General features: G+C 30.9%; 1 protein-coding gene across 2 annotated transcripts in view; it reads right to left on the reverse strand.

Moving 5' to 3' along the window:
- Positions 1-27,294, reverse strand: part of LOC129981593 (cubilin-like) — a 134,147-nt gene that overhangs the window by 14,745 nt on the left and 92,108 nt on the right. For both annotated transcript variants that reach the window (XM_056092500.1, XM_056092499.1), the window contains exons 18-22: positions 23,235-23,363; positions 19,123-19,371; positions 6,586-6,708; positions 4,372-4,629; positions 1,387-1,506 (exon numbers count right to left, since the gene is read on the reverse strand). In XM_056092500.1, the coding sequence (XP_055948475.1) occupies positions 1,387-1,506; positions 4,372-4,629; positions 6,586-6,708; positions 19,123-19,371; positions 23,235-23,363 (879 nt within the window). The remainder of the gene's footprint in view (positions 1-1,386; positions 1,507-4,371; positions 4,630-6,585; positions 6,709-19,122; positions 19,372-23,234; positions 23,364-27,294) is intronic.

Raw genomic sequence — 27,294 nt, forward strand, 5'->3', positions numbered from 1 at the left:
CATTACTCCTTTCACAGTCATTGCCTCCCACATCAGAAAATAGTGTATACTTGATTCATATTTAATTCTTCATTGCATTTCCCTCATCAACTTGTTCACTGATTTAACGACTAACGAGCGCATTGATGCCAGTGAGTCATCATTTGTGTGAGTTGCACAGTAATGGATTGGCCATTCCACAAATTAAGTCTTGCAACCATTTGATTGAATATTGTTACGAAAAATTAGCCAAATATCCGTTCGAGGGTTATAAAGTGGAAAGTCCAAAAGGATCTGTAACAAATAACGACTCTTTATTTATACGAACAGAAGCAACAAAATAGAGCCGAAGAGTACGTAAGATCAACAATAGTAGAAAATCGGTAATAAAAAATCGTAGCAGCTCAAAGCAGAGAACTTGAAGACTGAAAAATAGAGCTTGCAGGAGAAAGACTCTGCTGAACTACTCACGTCTCTTCAAACTTCGGCTATTCTCAAATGAAAATTCGCTTGAGCTGAATTCAATTGTCTATTCCCTACGGGTTGACTTGAGCTCAGTCTTTTGGCTTTTTATAGTTTTAGTGACTGCTTAAAGAAGCTTTTAGAAAAATTGCCAAAACGTGAGTCCTAATGTATCTACGTCAAGATTCTTGTAGCTTCTGGAATCTTCGATTTTTGTTTCTAAATTCTTCGCCAATTTGGCACTTAATAACGAGTTTGTTATCAGGGTTAGCTGTCATCGATTCGAAACCCATTCAGCAGCCATCAGACCTATCTGTAAAACTATCTTCCGTACCAGAAGACTTACTGCGTTGGAAAGCAAAATTACAAATTCGTAACGATATCTTAATCAGAGCATATTATCAGAATAAAATAAAATTATATCACAAGCATCCTGAAAAACAGGTTAGGATTTATTTTCCGATTAGACTCTTTATGGGGAAATAGGTATTAAGCATTATTTGTGGGTATATAAAAAAGTAGAAGATTTTATTACCTATTTCTTAAAGCTAGGAGCAAATGATGCAGATCTTTCTAGTAATAGATAAATCGATAGATTTATCCTTTAGCTTTTTATCTTAAATGGTTTTTAAAACTATTTTTCGACACAATGTTTGAAGATCAACGGAGGAAATACTTCGAAATTAAAATTCATTGCTAATTATTTTTTATTTTCTTCCTTTCTTAGGGGAATTAAGTAAATTATTGAATATGATGAAATTATTTAACATTGTCACTGAATTTAAAGATAAAGGTTTAGAGACATATTTCAATTATTAAGAAACCTCTCTTACGATTCTGCTCTTTTCTGAGCTAATGAACCGTTATTAGTTATGTTGAATATACAATAGTTTTTTCTTGTCGCTGAATACAACAATCATCAAACAGCGTTTGATAATTTTTTACCTGGTGTAGTTGAACCACAGTCCATGGCTTGACGAACTTGTATCGAAAATCCTGGTCTTTGGGTTGTGGAATCGGAACGGAATTTTAAAACTATGTCTTTTCCTGTGAAGTACAAGTTCTCTGAAAGAGAAAGAAATTTCTGTGGTTGCAAATCACTTGAGAGTTTTTTTTCATTCATGGAATGATTGCAAAAAAGATTAAATACTCATAAAAATTTCCCAGTCATTTAAATTTAAACATGGTAAAATTTACTGGTTGGATATTATTTAGAAATTGTATCATGCTTCCTACGTTATACAAACATTATTCAAATGTCTCTTTGAGCAATTACAATTTTCATGTCATTAATATTTTGCGTTATAAGTGCTCGCTATTGAAAAGGTTTTCAAAATTTTCTTTAAAATTTAAATTAAATATTAATTAAAAAAATCTTTAAAAATAGTAACAAATCAATCATCGAGTATTTTTTTCACTATTTTAAAATTAAAAACTAGCTTTTCAGGAATATTAATTTTCTAATTTTAGCAAAATCTCAAAAATATTTTACAACTATAATGTGCCTTTTATATAACCATTTACAATAAAACAATAAAATTGTGTGAAATTAATGCAAATAATTTTTATAGCCCTCATGTTAAAAATAAAGTCTGAAATAAAAATTAAATATTAATTTTTTTTTCAGATTACTACTATTTAATGCTTTAACATATTTGAAATTATTGCACATGACAATGCTTTTAGGCTTGCATTCATTCAATAAATTGCATGATGTGAAAACCTTTATGTTTATGCTTTAATGCAATCAAAGCTTGATTGCATTAGCATTGTTTGTATTAAGCTAATGCAAGGTAGGTACATATTTTTATCAAATTAATGCCAAATAAATTTATTTGAAAAGAGATAATTTAAAATAAAACATTTGGATAATATTAATATTTAGCCAAGAACAATTGGTCAGTTTCCTGTTTGTTTCATTATATTCACTTTTTATTGCAATATTTATAAACACGAAACGGTTACTTAAGTAATTTTATGTGCAAAAGTAGATGTCTCTCAATCCATATCGATAATAAATATATAATAAACTTTATATCATCTTGAAGTTAGTAAAATGAAAGATTGATTTAAAATAAATCATATTGATTCAAGTGAAAATATAAAATTATTTTAACTATTTTATTAAAATAAGGGATCATAATGTACACTGCCTTGGGCTGCAAAATGTTTAAATCCTCCAATAGCTTCAGAAATATAGTTAAAACTATAAAAGACATTCCCATATGAAAAAAATTACGAAATATGCCCCTTCAATTAAATCCACATTCGTTGCATTTGATTGTAAGTATGAGGATGGAAAGCTCATTTAACGTAACTTGCTGAGTCACAATCTTTCATTAAAATTGCGTATTAGAATGTAAGTAGCTATAAACAAATTTTCACGAGTCGGATAAAACTGGTTCCAATAGAGTTCCATTAAAATACCCGGAAATAGTAAATAACCAGTTAATTAATTGGATTCTTCCAAATCATATTTTATTTTCATATTTGTCATATTTAGGGAGAGATTCGTCATTTTTAATTATTCCGAGAACGCATTGTTGGCATTCCTTCGTTCTGTAGAATTTTGTGAAGAGTGAAGTTTCTATTGGTAATGACATCATTCAGTAAATAAAGGAGAAAAAAATGAGCAGACGCTGTCTGCGCACATTTATTTTAATTTGTAGAACTTATAAAAAAAATCAGCCACACATTTTTATAAGGCCTTTGAACCTATAATAATAAAGAAATGAAATCCTAAAATTCTTTCATATATTATTGAAATTGTATTACAGCAGATTATAATGGATTAGCTCAGATACTAAGAATTCGTGAAACTTAGAAGGATAAACTGTATTAGTATTAATTTTTTTTTGAAATCAATATTAATATTTTACCATTGAGTTCTATTGCTGGATTTAGGCGTTTTGGGATGGATTTAGGCCTTTTGGCAAGAGCATATTATGAAACTTCTGTTTTAATAAACTAAATAATTCAACTACAGATTTCAAGTTTTATTTTAGTTCAATTTTTATTTTTTCATAAAATAAATGTAGAGAAAATATTTAATAGTCAAAAAATTCGAACTCGAGGTTTTGACGCATCTCCACATTCTAGACTCCATGAGTTCGAAACCACACATTTTTGCCATTATGTCTGTTTGTCTATAAGAAGATAAGTCAAAAATGTTTTGAAACAGATGAATAATATGTGGTCTTTACACCAAATTTGTAGATTCCTGTCAAATGTTGAGCCATACCTATTCAGAGGAAGTTCGTCAGTCCGGTTGTTAGAATCTAAGTGAACACGATAATGGCAAAACGAAAAGAGCAAGAGGGATAAAATTCGATGCACAGATTTAATATTTATATTGTAAACACCCACCAAATTTTGAGCTAAATCCAACAAGGAGTTGGGTGTCTGTCAGTCTGAACTTTCAGAAACATGTAAACGCGACAATTCAAACAATTCAAAAACGTAATGAATTCAAAACGACAATTCAAAAACGTAAAACATTAAAATTTCATATCAAATTTGATATGAAATTTTGTCACTACAAGTGTTATTATCTATCAAATTTTAATTTCAAACTATCGGGAAATAAGTGTCTGAAACCTAAATTTGATTTTCAGACACTATTAACCTTATACCATGGATTAATCTCCAATAGATTGACCAATTCACTAAAATATGCTACATAAATTATGATAAAAAATTCACTACATAAATTCACTAAAAAATGTTACATTCACATTAAAAAAATAATATTTCGTAACTATTGTTCGCCAGTGGCATGCAAGGTATTCTCTGGGATAATTTCTTTATTAGAGTATATGTGAGAAAGTTTTAGGAAGACCACTCCTGCTGGTACCATTCGTGTCCACTTTTTATGTGGATGCATTAAAGTAACTAGAAGAAGACGAACTAAAATGAATGATTGCCTGTTACCTGTGTGATCTTTGGGCAACTGTCCACAAAGCGTGTAACCCGCGGGCAGTTCCAGGCAGTCTGCATCGCATCGTCCGTCCGTCCCTTCTTCCACATCGAAGCTCAGGATTCTGAGTTCGAGCCTGCAGTGGGACGGAGAGTGACGTCGGATCCGGTACTCGCAAGAGGAATCGGCCAGATACTCCTCCGGGAAGCGGGGACTCTGGAGCAGGAAGGTTTCGGCCGAGTATTCATGGGAACAATCACCTGCCGAAGAAGCTGAAAAGAAAACAAGTTCGTTGAAAGAATCAAAATGAATGATCATAATTTTTAAAACAAACGCTCGAATCCTAATATAAGGGAGTTACCAAAAGCGGACAGAAACTCTATTTAAGTTTTACTTTCAAATGTATGTAATTAAAAATTAAGATATTAATTTAGTATGTCAGGCGATAATTAATGCAGAAAATATGCAGTTTAGTGGATATTGTTAAAATTATGTATGATTAGAGAAAAAAATATTTAAATATAATAATTAGTATTTATTGCTTTACTATTTTTTCGTTCATTAACAAAATGCAAGCATTATTTGAAACGTATTAGTGGATTTGTTATGAAAATAATAGGGTACTGTTTTATCACTTATCATTAGGAAGCTATTCCGATGGAGTTTGCACTATATCGTGGGGCAGAAGCTTCAGCAATGTAATTACAAAGTTAGAAAATTCTAGGTACTATTTATAATTTCCTTCAACTCTTCACAACCCAAATTCGAAACAACCCCCTTCCTCTTTTCATTAATTTACGTTTATTTCGAAGCAACCGAATTACAGTTATCTAGTTACAGCACACTCTTCGATGTACAATATAACGTCGTATATATTTTTCTCACTTATACGTTGTTTTATATACACAATGTTTTACTTACATAAACTTATGTTTTATATACGCAATACCGATTCCTTCACATACAGTACACTGATAAAGTATTTTATTCATACGATGCAAATGACGCATCTTCGGTTATACGTCATTTTTTTCAAGTCTAAATTTTTTTTAGACTATTAGTAAATTTTTTTTTTTTTGCCATTTTTAAGGAGATGTGATACTAATACCACGACTTCCGAGTTATTCGCATCTGTTGAATTAATGCAAAACAATTGTTTACAACTAATTTAAACAATGCTGAAGAAGAAAGTGAAAAAATTATTACCCTCTCCTTTGAAGACATTGTGATCTTCATTGAAAAACTTCAATTTTTTTTGTCAAAATACAATTGAGAAAAGGCATGGAGACACTTAATTCGATTTATAATGTTGTATTTAATACTCGCAGACAATTTACATATCACAAAAATTAAAGAATTTTTTTTTACTAAATGCTTACTTTCACTCACAATAATCGTATAAAATATGAAATGCATAATCTGAGCTCAAGTTGGGCAATAAATGCAAGATTTTTCTCATTTTTATGACAAACCATTAGTTTTGAAATCTAATTATTATTTTCAATGCTGTGTTGTAGTAATTAATATACTTGGGGTTTACTAAGAAATTTTGTAATGGCTACTTTCAAATAAATTTTCATTGGCGACATTAAGTTTGTAACATCTTGCTTATTGAACTTTTATTAAACATCTTTTCATTTATAAATCATTTTATATGAATTCTACTCTAAAAACATTAATCTCATGTGCTTATATGAATGTAAGTACATGATGTTCACATAAAAATGATCAAATTTAATTTGAATAACGTTGCAGATACATTTTAAAGATAACAAACAATGAACTGAATTTTTATAAATACTTGTAGTAAAAAAATGAAAACAATAAAATGATCCATATACTTATTCAATAATAATTCAACTAGAAATCGCTTTAATTTTCGATTAACAAAATTATTCTATCATCTTCAATTGTTTTTATAGCACTTTTCTGTTTCCGAAGGTCGTTGGCGACAGTTAAATTATTTTCGCCAAATCGCCAACAACAACAACAAAAAAAAAATCACTAATAGTTTGGTGATTTTTTACGGCTCTCGGAAACGGAAAAGTACAGTTTTTTTCCCTCTTAAATTCTATAAATAGTGTAAATTTGCTAAGATTGTGAGAGAAAAATCATAACATTTCTAAAACAATATTTTCCTATATTTTTGAACATATAATAAAGAATAGCTGTAATAAACCAGTTATTGACTGAAGAGTTAAATTTCTGTTTAATCAACAAGATTGTACCTGATCTTCTTATGTCTTCACAGTCTTCCAACTGCTGCACCAGAATGGAAAATCCGGGCCTTTCATTTTTGACATCAGATTTGAATTTCATGATTACAGTTTCGCCAGCGAAGGGTACGTTTCCTAATTAAAAAAATTAATAAATTGTAAGATTAAACTGTTTTCAAAACAAATCCAATCTTCATTTTATATTGTTGTGTTAATCTATTTCACACACATCTCAGATAATCTGTTTCAAAGCCAGATTATCTGGGAGAATCTATATTTAAGTTTACTCATTGTGTAGAGTAACATTGGTTGATCTCACTAAATAATAACAATAATATCAAAACACATAATGCGCATTCAAAGATTTATTTTACTACCTTTTATTTACTTATGTGCTTGAAAATATACCAAATTTTGGAACATTATTTCAATTAGCTATTATTTCTTAGATTATTTATAATAAGTTATTAATTTGTGTTCGACTATTTCTTTATTTAACTTTGTGGTGGAATGAAGATCATTATGATACGTGCAGTGGAAGCAAGAGGACGTATGTTTTCGGTAATATTTCTTTAATACATTTCACACAAAACAAACACAAACACGAAAGACAAGACATTAACACGAGCACTTTTTACAGAATAGCATTTCCTTTTAATAACAATCGCAATGCACTATGGGATGCGTACCTAATCAGGCATCGTCATCGATTATCCAAAAGAGAAGATAGAGTAATGCAACTGCCACAACTTTTAATAATAATTAAAGATATAATTAAAGATATAATCATTTTTTTAGTTAATTTACACAATTTCAAAACTAATGCAAGTAATGATATCCTTCTCTCATTATCAGAATATTCTGGTAGAGTACTTATTTATTTATTTATTTATTATTATTTTCATTCTGTTTTTCTATAAACTCACAGGCAGTTAATTTTCTTCAAATAACTGAAAAAAAAATGGTGTTACTTTGTCAGGCAGTTCATTTGTTTATTTGGAATGTCTTTTCATAGTGTAACTACTATAGTGATATTAATTGAGCAGGACAATATCCACAAATTCTAGCTGCTCTATTTTTTCTCATGTGTGCTCACAAGACTTATGCCTTTGTGAACAAAAGCAACCAATAAATACAAATTCCTTGCGTAACCCTCCGTTATTTGCAATCATCTTCATCCCTAAATGATCTTTATGCAATAGCGGATATGAAATCTATTCTGTGCTTTGTTTATCCTACTTAATTTCTCCTTCAGAACTATAATAATTATCTTCAATCAGAATGTAAAGGAGAATTCTGAAAAAAACTTTCGAATTGAATTCAATTAAAAGTAGAATAAAAAAAAAGGCTTTCAAATCGATTTGAATTAAAAGTAGAATAAAAAAAAAGACTTTCGAATTGAATTGAATTAAAAATAGGATAAAAGATTTCTAATCGAATTGAATTAAAAGTAGAATAAAAAATGACTTTCGAATTGTATAGAATTAAAAGTAGAATAAAAAATGACTTTCGAATTGTATAGAATTAAAAGTAGAATAAATAAAAAGACCTTCGAATTGAATTGAATTAAAAGTAGAATTAAAAAAAAAGACTTTCGAATTGTATAGAATTAAAAGTAGGATAAAAGATTTCTAAATGAATTGAATTAAAAGTAGAATAAAAAAAAAAGACTTTCGAATTGTATAGAATTAAAAGTAGAATAAAAAAAAAAGACTTTCGAATTGAATTGAATTAAAAATAGAATAAAAAAAGATTTTCGAATCGAATTGAATTAAAAATAGAATAAAAGATTTCTAAATGAATTGAATTAAAAGTAGAATGAAAAAGTAAAGAAAGAAAACGAGCCAATGAATTAAATTAAACTGGCAACGCATGTTTATTAGATATGTGACTAATGAAGTATTAAAATATTGCGTGACGGTCATTTTCGTTTTATATAAAGTGGCCAGATTTTTTAAGGTATACCAAAACGAAAGTTTCCTAAATTTTTGTTTTGGTATTCCTGTTATTATTTTTGTCAGAGTTTTACTATTTTATCCCTATTGTTGATATTAGAATAAACAAATTTTATAAATAATATAAGTTGGTAATCAGTATTTTTCAGAAGATAACTTAAAAAATTAAATCAAGTAAATCTATATTTAATATGAAAATTTACAAGAAAGGAATCAGGATAAATTCAGTTCGTTTCTTGTATTATTAACAGCAAAACGAAAATCGAAACCGATCGGACTATCTCTATCTGGTGTCTTCAGTTCTTGTTTATAAACAAACACGCATGAAAAAGTACGCATTATGAATTATGGAGAAAATCCAAAAGTTGAAACTAAATTAAAAATGAATGCAACATAAAACGCAGTAGAAAAACAACTTAATAAATTTCAGGAATATAAAGAGAACAAAGGCGTTATTTCTACATCGCATGCTATGTCGTGTTTCCAACTTATATGTTTGCTTGTGAAAAAAATGTTTAAATAATAAATTAATTTATTATTAATGTTTATTAGAAATTAATCGTAACTAACTAATTTAAGTACAGGATATTAATTATTGTTCTAAGAAGAGACAAATTCAGATCAAATCAGACATTCCGTCTCATAAAATGAAATGAGATGCTTATCTTCAAACATCCGATAAGAAAAAGAGACACAGAATAAGATGTTTTCGAGTCTGGGAGATTAAGTCTAAAAATACTCCTTATCGACTATCTATAGAAAGCCCTAAATGATATCACGATGTATATTGTAAATATCAAAAAATTTTGTTATCGATAATTTGTCAGCAAACAGTTATCCTGTCAAAAACAAAGTAGGAAACTAAGATTTAAAATTGTTTATCAGGACGTTTGACAGTTTAATCAAAAATCTAAAGCGCCGAACAATCCTTATCATTTTGTTGATATTCTCCTTAAAACGCACGAGAAAGATGTCTTGGACTTCGGATGTAGTCTGATTCAATACGCACGTTAATACACGTGTCACGGAAGCTATAAAGGACAAGCAAGGACAAAAGGACTTTCGAAAGATATCGCCGATGAATTCAGGAATCTTTCGATTAACCTTATCTAACTGAATGCAGACATTAAATCTGAGTTTTGTTTTCCTCCGCGTTTATTAACCCAACTTGTTGACTTTTAAAAATGAAAAATTGAAATCTTTTGCAGTTTTTGTTCGTATGCTGACAAGAAATATTATTTAAAAGAACTTCCGAAAAGATAATGGTTTATTAACCTTTCTTGAAATAGCTGAAACTTCTATTATGCTGCAATTTTTTTCCCAGATGAATGAAAGGATGTATACAATAAAGTAAAAATATATCGTTGCAACCAAGATGCTTCTGTGGCAGATCATAAACAGGATTATAAAATATTTACATTAAAAATCGTACTTGATTTATTGTTATAAACAGTTTATCGTTTTCTAGAAAACAACGCAATGAACTCGTGAACTCTGTGAAGATATCAAACATTGATATAATGACACTAAAATTTTAGATTGAAACGATACAAACCGCGATACAATTTTGCCAAGAAAAGATGAATTAAGTCAAAATTACGCATTAGTATTTAACTTGACAGTTGCACAGTTGCGAAAGGGAATTTTGTAATCGATTGTAATTTATTTTGAAATTTGTACTGTTTTGTGTTCATCTTAATATTTAATAATATTTATAATAATGAATTATAAATTAAAGACTACAAATTAGAATATAATTAAAATATTTTACTTTTTTAACACTATCAAGATATGTTTTAAAAGCCTTTTTTATTCATTTACTTAAAACAAGTTCATAGATTGGAATAAAATAATAAAATGTATTTATTGAAATGTTATAACGGAAAGCAAATTCCTCTTAATAATGTTTTTCTAAACAGAGTCTTAATCTCAGATTTTGTGGTTATTTGGCAAAAGTATGAAAATGAATAGCCAAAACTGTTCGGTGTTTCAATGAAGAGACGCGACCTTCAGATGACGCAATCAAATCTATCGTTCGGTTTCTTGTTTTTAAATAGCTAGGACCTTAAGATAGCGCTACTAATTTATCGCTTGGTGCTTACTTTTAATTAATTAATCTCTATCAGAAGAAATTACAAGAATAATACTTAGTACTTTCGAACTTTTTTATGTTTTAATCATCGCACTCTTGTAATACGCAGCGCCGGCCATCTAGGGGGCGCGGCGTGTGCTATGCACCCGGGCTTGAGACTGAGGGAGGCCCCACCGTGATTAAGAATTTAAATAGTGTTCTGAACAATAATAGCGTTTACACGTACTGAAAGTATACAAGTTTGTTTCTACATGGCTGGCTGAGCTTCAACTGACGCCGTTATAATGATCGCAGTGATACCTATAAAAGGGAGGGGGAGGAAGTTGATAGGAATAAAGAAATCCCCTTCAGATATATTAAGACAGAGCGACGCGACTTCTGGGCGCTAGCGGCGGCCAGAAGTCGAGGCTGAGGCTGGGTTCAATTGGACTTGTAAATCATCAGCTATATAGTTTTTTCTGCATCTAATGTAACATTTTTTATGCGTGCATCTATTATGTTTGTTTATATTAAGTTTCTCAAACAAAAAGTAAAACGGAGGTAAGTTAAACGATCAACTCCTAGCAATGTACATTGCATTACTGCTTCACCGGTCTTGACCGGAATGAAAAGAATTAAGGAAGAAGTTTAAATGGAGCAGTCGGCGTTTTTGGATATATACGAAGTTCATAGTATATATTATAGTCTTGTGCAAAATATTGTTAATATAAGGTAAGTAGATTTACAATCCCTTACTTCACCTACTGGGTAATAGCTTATAGTATAACATGTAATAATCTGTTAATTCATTCTATAAATTCCTTAATACTGTTAGATATAACTATGTCCACGCCAAGGAAATATCCCTCTGGTTGTCAAAAAAGAAAATTATCAGAAAAGAAAAAAAGAAGAAAAGCTAAACTTCAAGGAGTCACAAGTAGATCTGTTTTCTTGGATACGAAATAATTCTGGCAAAGAAATTGAATTTACAATTCAAACTTCAACTGGAGAAGAAAGTTAAGCGCAAAGTACACAGTCTAGCAATAAAAATGTTGAAACGGTGAAATTTGTTGAAGAATAGAGTATTCATACAAATTTATTAATTCGTTTCGTTTATTGCTTGGAAAGAATTATTAAAACGACTAAATTTATGTTCAACTATTGATAAATCAAATTAATATAAATAAGGAAACGGCACGACTCAAATTACCATTTCAAAGAATTGTAGACGTGATCCTATTTTTAGAGTATAATAATTTTCCACTTGGAGGAACCCACGAAATAATAGGTAAGTCTAATAACAGAAATTTTTTGTTTAATCGAATTATTAAGTAAAAACGATCGTATGCTAATGGATCATATAAACAAAATAATAAATTCCAAAAATAGAATTGTGCATCATTTAGCACACAGGTCACAAGAACAAATTATTTCTACGTTAGGAAATGAAGTCCTTAACAAAATTAAACACGATATAAAAGTAGCCATGTACTATAGTATCCAAATGGATTGTACTCCTGATATTTCCCATAAGGAACAAATTTAAATCATTATTACGTATGTAAGATTTGAAGAGAAAAGATTAACTATAAATAAGTCATTTATAGGGTTTATTGAAGTAACTGATGCGACTGGAGAAGGACTAGCAAAAACTCATTTGAAAATATTAAGTGACCTTGATTTAGATATTATGAATTGTAGAGGGCAAGCATACGACAAAGGGAGCAACAAGAAAGGGAAATATAAAGGTGTACAATCTAGAATACTTTCTCTAAACCTGCATGCAATTTATGTGCCTTGCATATCCCACTCCTTTCATTTATCAATTTCTGATGCCGCTTCCAGCAGTATATATTGTAAAAAAAATGTTGGGATATTGCAACGCTTATATTGCTTATTTTCTATATCTACAAAAAAGATGAGAAATTCAACAAAAGCATTTAAACATTATTCTTAAACCATTATGTGACACTCGTTCGGAAGCCAAAATAGATTAAGTGAAAGCAGTGCATACACAGTTTGAAGGAACTTGTAATGCCCTAGAAGAATTTATTGATGTTTAAATGATGTAAGTAACAATAATACAGCGGTATCCGAAGCTAAAAGTTTATTAGGTGCAAGAAATGTCATTTATTTTATGTTTAGTAGTATTGTTTGCAATATTGTCCAAAATTAACACTATCAATAAACTATTTCAAACAAAAACAATTGTTCTTGACTCGGCTTTCAATTTAGTAAATAAAATTAAAACTGAAATCCAAAATTTAAGAAGAAAATTTAACACACTTTTATACGAAGCAAAAGTGCTAGCACATAATTTGAACATTTCAGAACATTTTCCTGAAACACAAATTCGAAAAAGAAAAAGATTATATTCCGAATTAGCAGAAGACGAAGTTATAAAAAACCCTGTAGAGGAATTTAGGTGTTATTTTTTAACACTGTAATTGATACTGTTATTGTACAAATAGAAGATAGATTTAAAAGTATACCAAATATTATTTCTGATTTCAAATTAGTCACCGATATAAAATTTTTAGAAAAAACATGAATTAGAGAAATGTTTTAAAAACTTAGTGAAGTTTTATAACAAAGATGTAGATGAAAACCTAATCCAGGAAATTTGTTTGCTACGGGATTTAATTTTGAATGAAAGGGATATAAATAACACACAAGACATTTTGCAATGCATACTAAATAATAATTATAATGAGTTATTTCTAAATGTTTAACTGTGTTAAAATTATTCTTTACATTGCCAGTTACTACAGCTGAGTAACTGGCAACTAATAAATTCAGTAAATTAAAATGAATAAAGAATTATCTTCGGTCAAACATGTGTTCAGAACGCTTAAATGCATTTGCTGTATTAAGTATCGAAAAAGAAATTGCAAAAAATTGTAATTTCTCTGAAGTAAGTGATGTATTAGCAAAAACAAAATCACACATTAAATAAACATGCATTAATAATATGTGTTCGTGTTTGTATTTTTTTTTACTTCACAAAAAATTAGGGCTCCAAATGGCTTCTTGCACCCGGGCCTCTTCATAGAGGAGGCCGGCTCTGGTAATACGCGACTTAAACTCATTCTTTAACGACACTTAATTATAACACTTATGATAAAGTAATCGCACTCTTACTAATTACAAATGTTTCTCAAAGAATCGGGAATATGTTGTAAGTATTAGAATATAATTTTGAAATCAAGCTGCATTATAATCATCGGATCCAGAATATTCCACACAGTTTCCAGAATATTCTAGTAATACAAAATTTGTGATCGAATTACTTGATACTGCTTATTTTTCATTTTCAACCACCGCAATGCAACATAATCGACACAAATTGAATAGATATTATAAAAAAAACTTGTATGAGAATTTAAAGTGACAAATAAATTTTAGAAACTGATGTAAGGTAAAAGAAAATAGATTTTCAAGATTTAAGTGAGAAGTAAGAGTTCAGATAGGAATGTATGTATGTTATTTGAATAAATTCAATGATTCCACTTATTTCTTTTCAAATAACCACACTCCATACCAATCCCGATAGGTTTAGTGTAGTTTACGTTTTTTGAGAAATGCATTTAAACAGAATGAAAGACAAGTTCAGCTTCTAAAACAATATCAATGAAAAATGAAACACAGAATAGAAAGGACATATAAATTGAGACACAATCTGAAATTGAATTATTTATAGTTCTATTTTTCAGGAGAATAACAGAAAAACAATGATCGTGATTACTCCATAAAACTTTGTATCGAACCATTACTATTATCTGCTGTGTACAATGTAACAAAAAAATATATAATTCCAGGTAAAAAAAAAAATGTTAAAAATCCAAAAAAATTGTAGTTATCATTTAAGGAATAGATATCATTTAAGGAATAATTTTGCTGAAGATTGGATGACTATCAGAATTCTTAATGTTGTGCAATGACAAAAAAAAAAAAAAAAAAAAAAAATAAATAAATAAATAAAGAAAGAAAGTATTTCTTATTAACCCTGAAACATACTCAAATGCAGGGTATTCAAAATAATTGCACTGGTTAAATGGATATAACTTCACTGTAAGCAAATATAAAAAAGGAAAATGGACACAGAACAGAAGATGGCTTAAAGTTTTGTTTGCTTACGAAATAATTATCCTATGTGACAAACAGGTCTGGATGATTCTATATCAACATGATACTTTGTATCAGGTATACAAAAGTATGGTGTGCAAAATAGATTCGGACAAAGAGTTAGCCGACTATTCAAATAGTCGGTATTAGTTTTTGAAATCAAAAGATAATTACTTCAACCTAATTTGCTTTTGATAGGGTGATTCTATCTCATTCTGATAGAAATTATTAGAAATATAGATACTTGTTATAGAAAGTATTAGGGTGAAACTGTCCAGCATATTAATAGCGTCCTCATGCTATATGAAGACACTATTAACATGCTTGATTTATCTCTCTATCTATATAAATTTCATCTCCAACCATTACTGGTTTTTACTGCATACAAACAGTGCAAATACCAATGGCGAATCCCCGCCTTTTCCTGTACTAACTGTATCAACAAAACCTTTCCGTTCCTCTTTTCACCCACCCTGCTAAAACCGAAAGCCATCGGAACATTGCCAAAAATACATCTTTCGAAGAAATGAAATCTTAATTTGGAATCATATTGGTATCAGTATCAATTACCTATCTCGACACAAGCGCACCCACCGAGTACTCGTTTGATTCAGTCATGAAAAGAATTGGCTACCGCTTGTATCAGGTACAAAAGTATCAAATGCAATCAAACATCAGTATCAACCTGTGTCTAATTCAGATGATTCGAGTGCAGTACCTTCTCTTAGTCTCATGGGATTATCCAAGTTCTAGTCCATTTCTTGAAATGTGATGCATTCTTTATGCGTGTCTTCAGATATTAAAATAGTCTTCGGTATATTCAATGAAATGAAGACTAAAAAGTAATTTCATAAGACTTAGATGGTCACAATGGCACGAAGCAAAAGATCCCTGAGAGAATACAGAATATACATATTCGAATACGCTTTAAAGTCTGGCATGATATGAACTGCCACACTGATGTTGTTTTCATTATAGAACTGTAGCTTTCTTCTGCAATGCGTTCAATTTTTTTCCACTGTAAAAGTTTACGAGAAATTTATAGCCATTTGTAATCACTGTGACTGTTTTGAATTATCCTATATTTAGATTTCAAGTTTCTTTAACTCGCAACTGGAGACGGGAGTCAAAATGACTCCGCGTTGTTCATTAGCTCTGATTGTCATGTGATATTTTGTCCATGAATACAATAATCTCCTCAGTACCTTCAAGTTGTCCTTTCAACAGTATAAAATGAAGTATAAATATAAACACGTGTGTATAACTGAGTTATTCTTTTTCAAAATTTTTATTGTTATTTATTGGGTCATTGATTCCATGCCTCTGAAATTACTTTTAATGTGAATAATGGAAAAAAGAATAAAGAAATATTCTTAAAATATTATTGTATTCTTCATTTCTTTTTGTTAAATTCTAACAGTTATTAACATTAGTATGATTAAGTAAATACTCATTAAATGATTGTTTAGGTTTTTCTTATAACATCTTTCCAATATTTAATATTATAACATTTAACATTTTAAATATTTTTACTAACTACATAATTCCCAAAATGCATTGTGTTTTCAAAATAGATTCCAATGTTGTTTACAAGAAACAAAAAAGAAAAACAACAATGCAGTCATTTGTGACTTAATGTGTCTGGCCGCGTGAGGAAATTCATGTCTCCAGTTACGGGTGAAATACTGAAATTGAAATGATTGCTAAACATTTGCAGATCTTTAGAATATACTATTTACAGTTAAATATGTTTAAAAATTTAGTAGCCACTTTTAAAAACATTACAAAATAAAAAAAAAAATAATGATAGTTTTTCAAATCTCAGTAGAAAATTATCTTTCTACTTACACATTTCAATATTTAAAGTAAAAATACGATCTTAAAAAATATTCTTCTAGAAATTCCGAGTCTTACAGACTTGAAACAGTTTCTAAACAGAGTTTTGCAGAGTTTGAAAAACAAAATGCAAAATATAGGCTTAGGATTCCGTGATTATGGGTTAATTACAAATTGAAGTGAATAAAATAGATATAGATTCATTTTCTGCGTTAAATTTATCTTATAAAAGTCACACATCTGAAGAAATTTAATTCGTTTCAAATCAAAGTTTTTTTTGTTAGACAAACCTAGATGTACAAATCACAGTTCTATGAGACGCAAACTAGAAATGAAGTATTTCTTACAGCTTTATTATATTTTTTTTTTCTGTATGAGGAAAAAAAAGTATAATTTTTCGGACTTCACTTTACAGAAAAGCAAAGTTGCCAGGAATAGTAATAAACGGAGAAGATATTTCAAACTTTACAAAAATTATTTTCAAATGGATATTTTATATTGTGAGCACAGATTAAATGAGTCAGCTAAGTGATTGGTTATTTTTCATCCGTCATGCACAATCTCAGAAGATTTTATTGTATACTTTATAAAGTCTTGAACGAAGAGCACTTCAATATCTGAATTATAAAACAGCAATAAAGGATTTATTGGTGATTTTCTAGCACTTGTTAAATAGAAATTCTCTCTAGAAAAGTCTCCTAACATGCTTTTCCACACTAGTGTAATACAAGAAATATGCAAGTGAGGAATTTCTTTCATCAATCGCGCTTATGAAATACAGCCAAAAATACACTCGAGTTCATATTCTTGTCTTCCACTCATTGAATTACTGCATAAAAAATACAATTCAAAAGTCAAGGCCAGGTCAGATTATCATTTATATAATCAAGGTTGTTGGGTGCTTTGAAAAAGTTCTTTCGAACTTGAACTGATGAATGTTTCCACATCTCTCTATCGAATATGTTATTGTTACAGCATGAAATATGTTATACCATCAAATAACTAAGTATTCTATGAAATAACAACTTTTCATCTTTACCTTAAATATTTATAAAAGGAAAATAATTGCCGTTGTCATTTTTATTTCCTCATTTACGAAGTTCAAAGAAAGTATTGTAGACGTCAAAGAATTCAAACTCGAATCTTTGACGAATCTCCACATTTTCTATCTCCATGAGTTTGACAAACACATTTTTGTTATTATGTCTATCCATCTGTTTGTCCCTCCGTGTGGATGTGTCTGTCAGCGACAAAGATAATTAAAAATGCTTTGGGTTATACGGATGAAATTTGGTATATACGTTCTTTATATCAAATATGTAGATTTCTATCAAATTTTGAGCAAAATCTATTTAGGAAAAGTTTGTCTGTCCGGTTATTCGAATGTAAGTTAACAGGATAACTAAAAAACGAAGGCAATTAGACAGAACAAATTCGATATACAAACTTAATATCTATAGCGTATACACCTACTAAATTTTGAGCCATATCTAAAGAGAAGTTGAGCGGCTGTAAGTCTGTACTTTCAGGATCATATAAACGTATGCATAGTTCTGTGTTAAATGTTGGTGTCAATCAATTGAAAAATAAGCACTCCTAAAACATATTTTATTTCCGGAAGTATAAATCGCATGAGATGGATTGATTTCCAAAAAACTCGCCAAAGATAGGTCACACGATAGATTCCTTAAAAATGCTAAATTCTCGCCAAAGGTTAATATTTCATGACTATTGTTTGCCAATGCCATGAAAGATGTTCTCTGAAATAATATCTTTATTAAAGAGTAAGTGAGAAAATTTCGGAGAAATCACTTCTGCTGGTTGATGAGGCTTTCGATGCTCTTTAAAAACTGATGACCGAGTAAGATAGCAATGACATTTTGTAGTAATTTAACTTGAAAGCCTGGACCAAAAAATGTATAGAATATACATAAAGGTAATTAAAAGAACTAAAGTTGACAGCAATGTATGGTGAGCTATGGTCTATTCAATTTAATGATTAAAAAATAAAGTGTTATTCAAAAAAAGGGCACCAAACACATGTTTGGAAGGGGAAAAAATAACAGACACAGTACATATGGTAGCTTAAAATTTTGTTTGTTTTAGTAATAATTCTAATTTGTGATTTTTCTTGGTCCCACAATTAACATGTTTGCTGAAGTTCATTTCACTAACATGCACAGCATTCTTTATGTGCATCTTATGTTTATTCACTGCTGGGGGCAAAAACGATTTTAAGACAGATTAGACTGAGATGAAAACCGAAGAAATAATTTCAGAGGATTTTGGTTGTAGTATTGAGAGCATTCGTCCGGCTATCGAAACGTGCTTAACAGCATCTGGCATTAAGCGACGTTCAAACAAATGTACCAACAGCGGTTACAGAATAATTATCATGAACTTAAATAAAATTTTTATGTTTCTTTAGGAATGTATTTAATTCCCTATTGTTGTTTGTAAGGGCTTTGTATAACTCTTGCATGAAACGAAATTGCAGAATGATACTTTTCAGACAAAAATAATATGATTGTTTGGTGTTTATTGGATGAAACGAGTACTTACTGATGGTTCTGGTGGGTATAGGGCCGCAGAGCTTGTCTCCTTCGATTTGCAGAGAGTCTCTCGAGCAAGAGGCTTCGTTTTCCACATCGAACGCGAGCATTGTGAGCTGAAGACCGCAGATGTAGCGATTCGCTTTCTTGATGGTGAACGTGCAGTCCGTCTCGGGAGGATACGGGTCAGGAAAATTCGGACTTTGAAGGACGAACAAATCCCGATCGTACATTCTGTCACACGAGGAAGGAACTTTAACTGGAAAAAAATCAGACTTCTTCAAAATTTATCACTAAATATAATCGATGTTTAAAATGTACAAAAGTTTCATGTTAGACGCAATGATTCAAAAATAATAATAAAAAGAAATGAAGAGAAAATTTTTCAAGAAACTGGGAAACAAGATTCAATAATATGTCACTTAAAATGAAAGTTTTATTTACGTCCCGTTTTTTTTGAAGCAAAAATATCTAGGGCTATTTTGGGACGGGCCTCGTTATATTGAATCATGGTCAAATGACGAGGGTGACACTTGAGCTGGCATTTCCCTCTCCAAACGTCCACACCGCACCAGCGGGAGGGCGTTTGTGCCCGACGGATTTAAAGTGCACCAGACACGCTTATACGACGGTTCTTCGGTGGAACCTGAAACCCTCCGGTTTTGAAGCCGAGACCTTACCACCAGGCCATCGAAGCTTCTCGTTTTTATTTGGAAGCTAATGGTCAAACTTTGGTTTGAGCGTGCTACGACGTGCCATGTGCTTCTTTCACTCGTTTGAGAATGGTATCAGCTAAAAAGTTGTTGGAAAGTAGGGCGCACGTATCATTTGAAGTATAAAATATTATTCAGATCTATTTCGCCTTCAGAAGTAAATACTGTTAGGTGTGATGAGGATGGATGGATGGATGGTTGAGGTTTAATGGCGCAAGAGCCATGTTTGGCTAAACTGCGCCAATCAAATGGTAAAAATGGAAAGTTTTTAGAAACTCATGAATAAAAGATCAATCATACAAATGACAAAAAATCTAAAATATGGAGAACTATATGCAAATTAAGATAAAAATTCATGAAATTGTTAAAAATATTTAATACAATCAATATACAAATGATAATGTCAAAACTAGGGATAAAAAATCATTACAGCCTTTTGACACGATATTTTTTAATGTACTTGTCATGGACAGTGGTACTAACTGTCTTATGATGAAATGTTTTAAAATTAACCCAATGAAATGGGCTGTTTTTTAATTTTTCTTTGACAGTAAGATTATCAGTTGATGTAGGGGTTTTAAATGTTACTGTTGGTTGTTCTTGCAGATCAATAACAGGGAAAGTTTCCTCAATAGTTTCATTTGGGTCATAGTCTATAGCGTCCTCAGCCACAGACGACCCGATATCATTGTCACTTTTGTAATTACAATTATCGTCTATCGAAATATGCTCAGAAATCGTAGAAGCTGGTGAATAATCAGTTTTATGTACAGCTTTGGAGTGATTTGCCACATGTGTTGATGCAGATTTGTTTACTTCCATAGTAGCAGAAGTCGGGACCTGCATAGGCGAGGTTACCCAAAATTTGGATTTTTCTGGCATTGATTCCTTTTGGTTTTCAACTGCGGTCTTCAGAGTTTTTTTATATTTCTTTTTCTTTGTTACTAACTGAAAATCAGCCAAATCCTGTGAAGCTGACGCAACATCACAGGCCGGAACTGACACGCTTTCATTTTGAGTAATACTTAGTTTAGTTGAATTAGGATTAGTTTGTATGTCGGGAATTGCAGCTGATTTTTCTAAAGAAAAAGAATCATTCAGTATATTAAAAGATTTTGACTGCTTAGCTTTTGTCTGAGCTTTGGAAGCGTAGCTAGTGCCTGTAGGGATTTGAGATTTCACAAGTTTCCAAGCTTCGGTGAAAGATATCTGATTTTTTATTTTTGTACTTATTACTTCTTTTTCAAACAACCAAGTTGGGCAATTCCTAGAATACGAGGTGTGTGCACCTTTACAGTTTACACACTTTTCGACAGAGTTGCACTGCGAACTGTCATGACCGACACCTGCACAACGGGCGCAAGTCAGTGTCCCGCGGCAGGAAGTTTTAGAATGCCCAAAACGTTGGCATTTGAAACAACGCAGTGGACTGGGGATATACGGTCTTACTGGAAGACGCATATAGCCTGCTTTAATGTATTCTGGCAGTTTTGGGAACCCAAATGTCAAAATCAAATGTTTTGTTTTATGGAGTTCGCCATTTCTCCGTATTGATATACGTCTCACATGACTCACCCCCTGGCTTTTCAATTCTTTGAGAATTTCTTCCTCTTCATCATTGAACATTTCTCCGCAGGAGATAACTCCCTTGGAGGAATTTAAAGAAAAATGTGGAGAAACGGTGATTTGGATATCAGCGAATGACTTCAATTTCATTATATGTTGCGATTGTTTCCGCGACAGAACTTCCACTAGCAAGTCTCCGGAACGAAGCTTCTTGGTGCATTTTACTTCTCCGATATTTCCAGTGATGCTATTTTCGACTAAGAAAGGAGATACTGTATGAAAAGTCTCATTCGTTTTGGAAACTCTTTTTATGAGAAAAAATGTTGGAAAGATAGCTGTAATTGATTTGTTTGAAACGATTTGTTGCCCACTGAAGGGAGCAGATTTGCGTTTGCCCATACGACATTGGTACAAATTCAGGCCCGACGGCACCGCCCACCACGGAGCCCAACAAGGGAAGGCAGCCACCGGCTCTGGCTATTCCCAGCCTCGGCGCTTACCTTGATGCTAGCCGGAACCTATACGCTCGGAGTTACCCCCGGGGACAGTGACCACCCTTAACGCCAAGCCCAAGGAGTAACCCCTTTGCTTGATCCCTAGCACACTAGCCACTCAGGTGACTAGGTACCAGCCGATTGATACACCCGGGACCACAGTGCACCACCCGTCTTTCTAATGGGTTGCCACGCACGGCAAACACGTGGGGTTTTGGCTGTCCGTGAGAAGCAAGAAGCAAACAGAGCGGCGACAGCTTCTCATGGAGAGCTCCCTCGCTTGCCGTCGAGGGAAAGAAAAAACAGCAGAAAGCAGAAGGCGTAGGGGAGAGCGAACTGAAAGGGAGTATAGATCCCTGGGTACCTCGGGATTGGGACACCCGTACTCACCTATAGTAGGTGAGCCCCTGAGGGGTAGGTGTGATGAGACTTCCTATTGTGTTATAATCTATATAAGAAAAGTAAAATAGGTTATATGTTAAAATGGGTCTCTCATTACTGTTAGATTGTTCGTTAGTGATTCTTTACTCAAATAATTTTGTCTTTAATAATCTCTACTTCGACATGTCAAATTACTACGCTTCTCACAGCAATGTTTTTGATTGCATGTTTTGAAGTGATGAATTTGTCCACGGGTTAACTTTCAACATCAAATTAGGTTTAAATTGAAAGTATGCCTGCTCTGTTTAAAGACTCATGCATTTTAAACTCTGCATGCAAGTTTCTTTAAAGTTTAACTCCACTTTAGTATTCAATATGTTGTTAAAATACGACGTATCGTATTAAACAATCTTATAATATTTAAAACAATATTTGTAATACCTGTCAGTTGAAAGAAAAATGCTAGAAACTTGCATACAGAGTTGAAAATTTATGAGAAATTTAAAGAGAACAAACATACTTACAATTTAAACCTGATTTGATATTGAATGTTAAGCCACATATAAACTTATATACCAATAATTATGAATCCAGATCTGGTACTGAAATTCTTTAATTAAGTGATAAGACAATTCATTAAAATTGCCCTTGTCACTTTATCCATGCAAATTTATTGCATTTTAATAGACATTTTTAAAGGCAAATTTTAAAGAGAAGCATAAAAATACAAATGGTACGCATTTTTTGAATAAAAATCTACTGTACAATATATTCAAAGAAGAAAGAGTTTTAGAATTCATGTACAATTCTATATCTAAGAAAGGGTTGGAAAGCTTGACATTTATAATAAAATTTCATCTGAAAATGAATGATAAGAATATAAATTTTAATTTTGCATTTAAGGTGGAAACGTTTTAAAAAGAAATTATTTTTATTGTGAAACTGAGATGATGTAAGTTCATGCTCACTCGCTGTAGGCGGCGCTTCCTTCGTTTTGCATTTCAGTTGTTCTCCTCTTATTAAGAATCCTCTGTGAGCGTTTGCCCCGTCTGATCGGAAGTACATGGATATTTCGTCAGAATTGAAGAGATAGGCCCCTGAAAGGAAAAAAGATAGAAAAATTTTCAAAGCAAAAAATATATATATATATTGATTGTAACACATAAATTGCTACTACTGCATCAAGCTGAACCAGAAAGAGGTATTCCAACCCATCATTAAGGCACACCGAAAAATTTGGATGATTGTACTGCCGCATCATCATTGCCGGGAACTAAAATTTAAAACTGAGGCCTTCACTGGCCCGGATAGAACACCTCCCAAAGAAGGCACGTCCGAACATCGGTAAGGGGTAATTAACCCATCAATTTTATACCTACGATGGCGACGATAACCATCATACTGGAAAATTCTACCAATCCCCATGTCAGAGGTGCCTCCCCCCCAGCGGGGTGCATAAAAATAAATAAACTATATTTATTTTATGGATTTAAGTATATATAGCAAAAGTATATAATATTTAATATACTTTCCACTTTTTTATTATATTGTACTACAACAGTATTACATGAACAACGAAGTTTATAATTATTTGGACCTATTATAATAAATGCATTATTATAACATAATATTTGGACTTATTATATATAATTAACATGTTATAATAAAGTATTATAAAATTCCTAACATAATGTTATAAAATTCTTTAGTCTATTGTGGTTTAGTCTATTGTGTCTAGGTAGCTGCCTGGTCAGCTAAAAGGAAATCCAGTACTGAGAAAACAATAATGCAGAAATATATTAAAGAAGCAACTAACATTTGATTAGTGAAAACAGGAAAAAAGTGTATGACTATGAAGTGGAAGATAAGAAGTTGCGTTGAAATTTGTAACTGAGTTCCGCCATTTCATCAGTATCAAAATTATTCCCGAATTGTAACAGAAAATACTTGTTACGCAAAATGATATAGTTTAAGTTTTCTGAGTATACATATTTTTTAAAGGAAATCTGAAACAAAAATATTCCTTAATCTGACCACTATTGTATATAATTCAGATGCAAAGCTATAGTTACAGTAGATTGGAACTGAGGTAAATAGTTTACTTCATAATTTTTTTCAGCCAACGAAATTCTCGAAAACTTACTCAATCCATCGATAATAAAGTGTGTTCACGAAACGTTAGAGTCATAAAAATGCAGTTTGTTTACGCATGATGAGAATTTTCGCAGCGCTTCATTTTCAGGACCATGGCAGCATGAAATTCGTATTCCCTTGAAAACAGATCCATAAATATTCTTAGAGGTGATATTTGATATATTTTTTTCGTCAAGAAATGAATATAGTAAGTTTCATTCTCAGTGTGTTTCTTACATTTTTTTGCAATAGATTATTTTTTAAAATAGCAATTCTCATCATTTCCCCCCATACCACCTAAAAAAGAAACAACTTCTGCAATCGTACGCTTTCCCCCTTTCCCCCATCAATCAACAAACCATCCCTTTTAGCGAAGATATACTTGTTAATCCCGTTAAGGGTTTATAGATTTGGTTAAGAGTCAAATGACTGGAATTAGTTTAACGATATTTGCAAGATCTATTTTCGTTTTTACTTTGTATTCCGTTTTCTTGAAATAGTGTCCACGTCCTCACAACTGGAAACAGAATCGAAATAATTTTGCATTATTTTATGATGAAAGGTAATCAATTGCCTATTATGTTAATCAACGTTTCACATGGAAGACTTCAATAGAAACATTGAACTTATGTGAAGGAGCTGGGTTCCATAAAATAGGTTTAAATGAATACCATTTCTTTACAGCAATATTTGTTATTAATAAAAGTATAGGAAGATTATATTCTTCTAAAAAGTTCTGTCTTCGTGAAATATATTAAATTTATTATTGTTTTAATATAGAATTCTTGGCTTTTTTTTTCTCTAATACCTAAATGGTTTTCAGACTTGCGATACTATCGTTTTTCCGGCGAATTCGGGAAACAAAAATCTGAAAACTATTCTTAATCTTCAATTATTTGTGTTTTTCAACATTATTAACATTAACATTCATTTATTTTTATTCAAATATCACCTCACCCAAGATTATGCACCACACTTTGAAAGGGGGAGGGCATTTTGTCTTTTAGAACTGAATTTGAGGCAATGTTATGGTCCGGATCGAAGGCTCACGAGTTCAGATTGAGTGTTCCGAAGGCAGTTTTGCGAGTGTAAAAAGAGACCAAAATTATAGTTATTACTTATTTTATAACAAGCATTTAACTAATTGCTACAATTTTAAAAAAATCTGTGTCATTTGTAAAACGAAATCCAGATAAAATTCGCAGCACACTGAAAATTTGCTTAAAGGTTATATAAAGTAATTAAATTTAAATAATCATATTTGGTAATTGAAAATGAATTTATAGAAAATATAATTGTTTGATTTAAAAAAATATATAAAATTGTAAGTTTAGATATATAAATGTAAGCGCTTTCCTCTTTTAAAATAATATTTAACCAGATTTGATTTTGTGCAAATACATCAAGAAATTTTGCAGAAATCTTATCTCGCAAGTGAAAACACGCAAGTGAACTAATAGAAAAACACCCTTTGTAATTATTTCTGTCCGTTAAGATGAACCGTTTAGAGTTGAAAAAATTTTACAAACTATTATTTTAGTTCAAGAAATAGCGCTATTGTACGAGACACAGAAATCGCCTTTTATTACTTACAGTGAAATGTAAATAAATCACTATAACAATGTTTCAGTCTGCCTCATCGAACATTTTTACAGCTGAATTTAGTTTAATGCTCCGTTAATTAATGAAGCTCATTAATTAATGAAGTTAATATTATTAGAAATACTCTAGATAGGGCTCACCAAAAATTATATTCATTCATAGAAAATAAAAAAAAAAATAAAAAAAAGAAAAAGAAAAGAAAGAAAGGCGTTAAACAAAATGTAATTGAGCGCGGAAATAGACCTAACCATTGCCAGATGAATAGTCAATGTAACTTAGTAATGGAAATGAATGTCCATACTTCATAAAATCATCTTGCAAAAAGAATTTTGTATAATCTTAAAACTCAAAGATACATTCAATAAATACTTTTTAATAATATCAATTTCATTTCTATACAATGTTTCCTTTGCTTTTATTAAATTTTTGACGATTTATTTTTGATGTTATCAAATTTAAATTCGTGCATCAAAACATTTAATTATGTGCTTTCCCAAATGGTAAATTTAAGTCTAAAAAATATTTTCTCCTGGACGATAATACCGAAGTAGGATTTTCACTTCTGTTGTTACTGTTTAATAAATACATTTTTTTGAGTTGCGTCCATTATAATATATTTTGAATTATTCAATTAATTTCGTATTTTAATTTTTCGATCATATGGAATAATAAGGTGAAATAAAAAAAAAATTCGTATTTCACTTTGATATTTAACAGCTTAAAAAGTCAATAATCAAAAGAAGGAAGAAATTGGTCACTAAACGTGTCTAATAAATATCATATTTCATTATAAAAAAAAGGAGTTAGTTTGGTTTTTGGACAAGTCAGATCTTATTGGATAAAGCAGAAAAGATTTTATTGTGAGAACTGATTTTTCTGAAATTTAATTTGGACTGCTCGCTAAAGGACGGCATAGAGAATATTTCTAAAATTCAAAATATGTGTAAATAAATAAAATCAAACAAAAATTAGGAATAATGAAAGTTAGGTAAAAAAACAAACATAAATAGATAAAAAATTGTGTATGATATGTTTTGATACTATTTTTTTTCTTCAGAACGATATATTTAAATTTACTACATTAACATGGTCATATTCCTTATAGAACAGAATTCAGAAAAAGAAATAATAAAAAAAAATATTGCTTAAAAATTTAATTACTTTTTGCCATGAGTTATTTAATGATATGTGAAAAACGAAACAATCAGGGCATATAATTCATATCTGGGATGTTCATTCAAATCGGAACAAAGAGTTGGAAATTAAGAATATCTCGATTATTCTACGACGTTT

The sequence above is a fragment of the Argiope bruennichi genome, chromosome 8, assembly GCF_947563725.1.
Source record: "Argiope bruennichi chromosome 8, qqArgBrue1.1, whole genome shotgun sequence".
Lineage (NCBI taxonomy): Eukaryota > Metazoa > Arthropoda > Arachnida > Araneae > Araneidae > Argiope > Argiope bruennichi.